Genomic DNA, 8,400 nt, shown 5'->3' with positions numbered 1-8,400 from the left:
GTGCGGGTGGCACATGAGATGCACCATTTTGAGCGTGGCCGTTGCCAGTACCGCCTGACTGGCTCCCGTAGGATTTTCGAGTGAGATCGTTGCCAGTGCCCCTGGACTGGCTCTTGTGCGGGTGGCACATAAAAGACACCATTTCGAGCGTGGCCGTTTTCGTGCGGGTGACACGTAAAAGCACCCACTACACTCTCTGAGTGGTTGGCGTTAGGAAGGGCATCCAGCTGTAGAAACTTTTGTTCCGACTCTTTGCATGCTGATTCCAACACTTGCAATGACGTTGATGAAGCTATACTGGTCCAAGTTGGTGCTCTTTCTTTTGGATAAACATCATTGACATGTATATGTATAGTGTGTTTGTGTGGTGGGTGTCTAGTTGTGAGTGCATTACCCAAAATACATTCTAGAGATTATTATTCATGTAGTGTGCATAAATTTGTATGCTTCTCTGCATTCATACATCAAGGGATGGAAGTATCTATTGTAATCCTTCAAAAATTGTATTATTTTGAATTATTACTTTGTAATAACATTAAAATTGTTTCATGATAAATTATACTAGATTTTATTAATTTTAACTGGTATTGTCTCTTGGATTTGAAATTAAAATTTGGAAAGAATCATGGATGGTATATTTTTGTACTTACTAATCTGAATCCATAAAAAGATGATGAAATGGTCATTATTGCTACAAAAAAAAATCATTATTCACAAAAATGCAGGGATTGTATATTGATACAACAGTATGTTCCTATCTACCTACTTTTTGTGTCGTGTAATGAAAGAGTAAGAAATAGTTGGTTATAGTTGTGGCATTGGTATAGATAATGGTGAATAGTGAATGATAGATTGTGACAGAAGCAGAAAACTCTAAAAGTGAGAAGTTGAGTAAGAGTGGAAGTAAATGTCTGGAGGAAAAGCAGAAAGTAGATAGTTGGGATGGTGAAAGTGATATGGAAATTGAGAGAGAGAAGGAAGACTATGAATATGTTGTTAAGATTGTAACATCACTGTGTCTGTAGTCATCTTATTCTCACATGTATTTGAAATATTTTTTAAGTGTAACTTAGTATATAAAATAATGATATGATTAGATGGAAGCATTATGTTCATGTAGTGAACTATTACAGATATCTTCCATATACATATATCTTTTTTGTGTGTGTGTGTGTGTGTGTATATATAATGTCAGTATGTGTGTGCATATGTAAATACATATTTCATGGTTCTCTCGTAGCATCTACTCATGTTAAAGTTTTTTAAATAAATATAGAATTTCCATGAGTACTGCTTGTCAAAATTAGCATATTAGTATGCTTTCAACATATATTTAAAGAACAATGTGAATTGGACTATCTGTGTTTTGGTTTTGCAGAATTACTGTCTTGGACTGTAACATAAAGGATACTAACATATGGCAACACAGACAACTTTATATTTAGTCTCTTTGATACAGCTGCATGTTCTCAATACGGTGTCTCACTAATGGTTAATATAACCAGACTTCTTGATGTCACATTGTCCATACTTGAATCAATATTCTATATAATATGCATGTCTGACTGTATAGGTCTTCTGTCTCAGAAAAAAAAAAAAAAGGTTTTTTTCCCCCATTGTAGTGAGAAATTTTAGTTACTAGGAGTTGACACAAATACAAACTCCTAAAACAAAACTGTTTTAAAGTTGTTGCAGTAAGAATTATGACCAGTTATTGAAACAAACCCCACTGAACTGAAAAATTAATTCTATTTGGATATAATGGAAATTCACCTCCATCTTTGTGTGTGCGCACATACAGAGGCAGCTAATTCTATATAAATCATAGAGCCAATCCAGGGGTGGTTCCAGGTGTGGCATACATTTAAAAGAACACAAGTGAGGTTTAAAATTTATAACTATCATCAGGTAAATTTTAAACATGTAAATAGGCAAGGTAAAACCAGATGATGACCAACTATCATGTTGAACAAGTGATATTTTAAAAAAGAACAATCAAATTTATAGAGAAAGTGAATTGGTAAATGGATATTCCTAAGAACAACAAAGTCAAAGCAATCCTATTTTTCATGTGTATATATATATATATATATATATATATATATATATATATATATATATATATATGCCAGCATGGAAGGCAGACGTTAAAAGATGATGGTGATGATTTTATATATATATATATATATACATATATATATATATCATTATGCATTTGTTTTCCATGCTGGCATGGGTTGAATGTTTTGATAGGAGCTGACAAGTTGGAGAGCTATAGCAGGCTTCATTTGCATCTATGACTAGATGCCCTTCCTAATGCTAATCACTTTACAAAGTGTACTGGGTGCTTTTTATGTGGCACTAGCAGGGTCACCAAGTAGCTTGGAAGACAGACTTCTCATTGGAGAGAGGGAGTGGAACCAAGTGAAGTGACTGTGAGCCAGATGAGAGATTAGAGTATAATTGAGAGACAGATAGTTGTATTATCTCCTTGTGTCATCATTTCTCTGCTTTATTACTAATTGAAAATGTGTTTCCAAAGAATGTGTTGATGTATTTTTTGATAAAGTAAGTTACAGTAACCAACATTTTTAAAAACAAATGTGAAGTGTGTGTGTGTGTGTGTGTGTGTGTGTGAGAGAGAGAGAGAGAGAGAGAGAGAGAGAGAGAGATTTAAATCTTAGTGAGCTGAAATATTAACTCTGTACCATTTCTTTGTTTCTTGCAGATAAGCGAAAGCTAGTGTTGAAGAAAGTGGAACCATGGAATAGTGTTCGAGTTACATTCAATATCCCTCGTGAGGCAGCTGTACGTTTGAAACAGTTGGCTCAACAAGGTCATGCTGCATTAAAGGAACTTGGAGTACTGGCTGTGCAAATTGAAGGTGATCAGTTGATATCACTGACTATTGCTGGTCACAACAATGAACGAACAGAGTTGGTATTCAAGAGCTCATCTCCTGCTGCGAGTATGGCTAATCCCTTACATGACCAGATTGCACCAAACCAGGACACTGGTAGTCTGTCTACCTTACCAAGCAGCAAGAAAGATGTTAATAAATTTATTAGCCCTGGAACTTCTTTGGTGGACTCGATATTGAACTGCTCATCTCCGGCTAGTGAAGTCTTTAGGTCTCCCAATGTGGTGGCATCATCGTGTGAACCAATACCCTTTAGACCAAACAGTGTGATCAATACCGTGTCATTCTCGCGTTGTTCGACGTCGACAACTAGTTCAGCTTTACCGCCAGGTCGCAGCCCCACTGGATACCCTGCTTCGCAGAGTCAAGGTTTATTGTCCTCTCCAAGCACCAGTCGCAGTCCAATTGGTCAGCCTGGTATCAAATACCCCTCCACACAGAGTTTATCCCATGCATCCACCACAACCAGGGCAAGTATGACACCAACAGGCTTGCCTCCACCCCCTCCCTATCCACACACTACAACAACTGTGAACAATGTGCCTCGCATGTCGAAGCCAGTCACTTCCTCCAGTCCCTTACTGGTTAACTTGCTCCAGACAGACGCTCTATCAGGTCCCTTTAATAATCTGGCCTCTAGTAAAATGCTCCCCCCTCCAGATGCCAGTCCACCTAAGCGCAAACGTCGGCAGAGAAAAATAAAAGAGCCGAAGAACCCAAACACCCAGGTTTCTGTTGCCGGGGATGGATCTCTTCAGATCACATCTAATTCTCCTCTAATGTCATATAATGTTTCCTCTTCGCTAACTAGTAGCACCAATACATTGTCAACAGCTGTGGCTAGCCAAGGCATATTATCTGCCCCCAATGTTACCTGCCCGAGCCCTACATTCAACCCAAAAGACTATAGTCCCGTTTCTGCAAAATCTCAAAGTTCAGATATGTTAATAAATGAGAAACTTTCTGTTGATCACAAGAGAAGTGATGCTAATACACTGCCTGCAAATGTCCAACATTATTCTGCAGGAAAATCTGGGCAGATCTCAAATCTTTTGTCAAAAGACTCCACTACAGGGGGTCAGCTAATCAATCCACATACTGGCCATTTAGAGTCAGTGAATGAAAATAGCCCTTCAAGATCTGACAGCCTGCAAGACCTAATCCCAGCATTGGATACCCAATTAGTTAGAGGAGAATTGATGGCTGGTCTAAAGTCTAAGTTACCTGTAAATAGTAAAGAATCTGAAAGTGGTAGTCCCAAGACACCGTACACCTGTTCGAACTCTCTCCCTAATAAGAATACGTATATCTGTGATAGTCTTGGACATCACACAAACACAACTCTATCAAAACCCATAAGCCATGGTCATATACAGCTGGGTAACATTAAAGAACAAACCAATCAATGCGTTGGACTCAATGGTCAAAATTTACTAGGTCATTCAAAAAACAGCCAGAATGCATCAAACTCAGCTGTGGCGGCCTTTCAGTCTAGTCATAGCAAAGACGGGAGCAAGTCAACTTTACACAATCCTTCAGCAGAGCATGTTGATAAAAGGTTTGCTCACTGTGGTGTTGATGTTTCAGAGCAAAGCAAAACAGAGCCAAGTTTGTTTTCTCCACTCAGGAAAACTTCAGCAGGGCAGACTGGAAGTGCACGCAAACAGAAAAAATGTGCTAACAATGCTCCACGGACTAGTAAAGCTGACCGAGCTTGTGGCTCTGTGAATATCCACTGGGCTTCTGATAAGCACAATGTTCCATTCTATAAAAGTTGTTCTGACAAAAGCAGTACGTCGGGTGGCAGTGTTGCCAGCAATAATTCAGCTGTCTCATCACTGTCAAGTGGGTTGCATCAGAACACGTTGAAAGCACATCAGGTTAAGATTCCAGCAAGTGAGAAAACGGATCGGTCTTCTACCAGTGACAGCAGCAGTAATACCACCTTCAGCACCACCACTACCACTACCACCACCACTACCACCACTACAGCCACCACTACTACCACCACGACCACGCGTGATACTACCACAGTGGAGCTAAATCAAATTCAAGAGAGTCCTGACAGCAGTAAAGTAGCCTCTCTCTCGGATGCTGAATCTGAGAGTTCTAACCAGAGCAGCCTCACAGGTTCCGTAGCCATCACTTCTACTCCTTTCTCGGATAAGGACACTAATGTTAAAAATGTGATGTCTTTGAATAATGATTCTGGTTTGGGAAGTGTATCAGAACCATCTGATTCTCCTTCAGAATCAGGAGATAGTGAAGTTTTGAAGTCAAATCAGATTAGTCAGAAATCAAACTGTAAGGATGAAAGTGGCAAGCTTTTTGACAATAATCTGTATGTAATGCAAGAGATACCTACAAACTATAGCTTTCCTAGTAGTAATGTCTTGCATCAGCAAGCTGTTAATTCCAAATTAGCTGCTACATTACATGCAGTCAAGAACAGCAGTAGCAGCAGCAGTAGTCTAGCAACAGGTTTGATTAGTGTTCCACAAACACACCAGTCTTCAGCTGCTCAGCTACAGACTACTGCAACAACTGCTGCAGAGCTGTGCACTTCTGCAGTGGCCAATAGCCATCTGGGGCTGCCCACTTGGACGACAAGCATAGACAGTAGTGGTAGTTCTGTATCGGCTGCTAATGCAGTTGTCAGCACAGCTCTGTCCCAGTTTGCCTCACCTGGCAGTAAAGTTCTTGCTCCTAATGTCCTCTCTACACACAACCCTTGTTCTTCCTCTTCCTCCTCCACCACTTCTTCTTCTCCTTCTTCTTCCTCTTCTCTATCGCACTTGTTACCTACTAGTCTGCACAGTTACTTCACCACCTCAAATTCTGTGCTCTCTTCAGCAACTGCATCAAGTGTCTTTGATTCCAAACCATTTTGTGCCCACCTGACAACATCTCAAGGTATGTATAAGTGTCTGCCTTTGAATTGTTTATATTTTTAATGTTTTTTAAAAAAATAATTTTTTTTTTTTTGACTTCTGCCATTTTAATCTATATTGCACAAGTAATGTTTGGAAAGAATTGAAGCAAGGTTGCTTTGTGATTTGTTTTGTTCCTGATATAACATGTCCAGTCATTGGACAGTTTGTTTTGTAAAGGTTATGTCAGTGGCATTTTTTATATTAAGATTTGTTTACTGAAAAAATTTATCCATTAGACTTTGGCCAGACATTTGTTTCATCATAGTTATCTGATACTCAGTTTAAGTTATTGAGCATTATATAAACTGTGACTTGGAGAAATTGTTTAAAAACAAATTCATTCTCTAAACATTATTTATGTAAAGTTGCTTTGCTTAAAAATGTTTTCTCAGTAGAGTTTTGAATTGTTACTAGGTATGTTGAAACCTAAGGCCAGTCAAAGCATTAAGTAGTTTTGATGCATTATTAAATCGTTTTCCTTAGTTGCACCATCACCTACTCAATCTTTTTATTTATGAAGGAAGTAGCAGTTTGTGAGTCTGACATTTGTTTGACTGTTAATAATTTTAGATTAAAAAAAACTCTCCACATTTTTAGCATGTTGGTAAGCATGTATTGTAGGTTCAAATTTATTGTATTTCCGATAAGAGTACATAGTTCTATGTCTAGCTCATCTACTTGTGGGTAATACCTAGTAGATTGTTATGAAATATTTTTATCTATTGAGAGAGTTAGTGGAAAGCCGCAAATGTTTCACTTAGATGATTACTTGACATTGTCTTTAACTCAGTGGTCCACATTGTTATTAGCAACTCAGATATGTAATATGGTAGTTTCCAAATAAATTCCTGAGTTATAAATTCAAAGAACCAGTTTTCTTCAAATAACCTTCACTTTCATCTAACGTCCTTTACTGAAATGCTTGCACTTAATAATCTTCATCTTATCCAGTAGTCTGCACCAAACACCCTCCACCAAGCATCAACATCTGACAATCTAAAATTGTGCAATACAACATTGCAAACACCTTGCTGAAACTAAAAAAAATTTTATGATTTGCAGCACTGCATGAACACTGAACGTCCACCATTTCAAATTGTACCATAATCAAATTAGATAGAAACTTGCATTTGTTACATAGATATCATAAGTGATATTCATAAACTAATAGGGAAAAACTCAACACTTAGAAATACAGTTTTTCAAAACAAAGCATATGTGCCACTATCAGCTGTCCCACAAGGTTTCAGACCCTAGCTAAATACTTTAACTCTTTAGTATTCAAACCAGCAATATTTGGCCCAAATATTTTACCTGTTTTATATTCAAACCAGCTAAATCTAGCCTTTCACACCTACCCTACTATGTCATTCTAAAAATAAACATTCACATTATCGAAATCTCAAAGCTAAGAGATAATGCATGATTAGTTCAAAGCAATATGAATAAATATGTGTTACATTTGGCAGTAATCTGAATGCTAAAGGGTTAATACTCTCACAAATACCATCATTAGGGAAGATTTTAATGTACTCATGATTTTGAAAGTATAAGTAATGAGAGTTAGCATAATATCATTGCAACTAGACTCCCTTGATATCCTAAATAATTCACACCAACACGTGCAATTTACCAACTCAACTACGACAATTACACTAGTGTGACAAGCCATATCTTGTAATAACTTAATCCTTTGATATAGACGAGTGTGTTTGATTGTGTGCATGATGACATTAGGAACTAATCCAGACAGAGTAGCTGCAATAGTCAGCAATCAATGTTCAGATGGATTGCCAAAGCAGGAAGCCTAGCGGTAGCACTGAAATCTCTCTCAAATCACACCTTATCTTATAAAAGTGCATATAGGATAATGTGGTTCTGGGTTCCTTGCACAAAGAATGAAGATAGAATGATTGTGACAGGAATGTCTTTGTTTATAGGTCTGTTTAAAATGGATTGACCATATGCATGATGTCAGGAACAGCAACATAATGGATAGTCTGAGTATCAGGATGTTTAATCTGGATAGGGTGGCTGAAAAAAAAATCTGCAACTCATATTCAGATGGACTGCCAGAGCAGGGAGCTTAGAGAAAGCAGTAAAATTCCCCTGAAATCACTATAATTACAACAACTCTTTCTCAGACATTACTGTCTTCTCCCACTGTTAGTTACACAACTAATTAGCAAACAGTTCTCCAAATTTCCTCTAACTACCTACAAGTTATCATCACAACACACTTGCCTGTCAATAAAGAAAGAAAGAAAGAAAAAAAAAAAAGGACTTTTATAAACTTCTAAAAAGCACAGTGGAACAAGTTCTGCCAAGAAATATTCAAAGTTTTTAGAGTTCAGCAACACCATAATTAACATTATAGGCACTCACACAACAAAATAATTATCGATTCACATTAAAAACCATATTCAACAAAGAGCAAAGAAAATATAACCCCATTTACACCAGAAATAGTCAGCGTCATTAAAACCACAGACAACCTCAAACAATGAACCAAATTCATTCGCAACTGAAATAAAACTTAGCACCAAA

At 37.6% G+C, this 8,400-nt stretch overlaps 1 protein-coding gene across 4 annotated transcripts in view; it reads left to right on the top strand.

Moving 5' to 3' along the window:
* Positions 1-8,400, top strand: part of LOC106875131 (serine-rich adhesin for platelets) — a 99,834-nt gene that overhangs the window by 68,744 nt on the left and 22,690 nt on the right. For all 4 annotated transcript variants that reach the window (XM_014923119.2, XM_014923116.2, XM_014923118.2 and 1 more), the window contains one exon: positions 2,729-5,833. In XM_014923119.2, the coding sequence (XP_014778605.1) occupies positions 2,729-5,833 (3,105 nt within the window). The remainder of the gene's footprint in view (positions 1-2,728; positions 5,834-8,400) is intronic.

The sequence above is a fragment of the Octopus bimaculoides genome, chromosome 4 (genome assembly GCF_001194135.2).
Source record: "Octopus bimaculoides isolate UCB-OBI-ISO-001 chromosome 4, ASM119413v2, whole genome shotgun sequence".
Taxonomy (NCBI): domain Eukaryota; kingdom Metazoa; phylum Mollusca; class Cephalopoda; order Octopoda; family Octopodidae; genus Octopus; species Octopus bimaculoides.
Note: the sequence above shows the minus strand (reverse complement) of the source record. Positions and strands in the feature narration are given on the sequence as shown.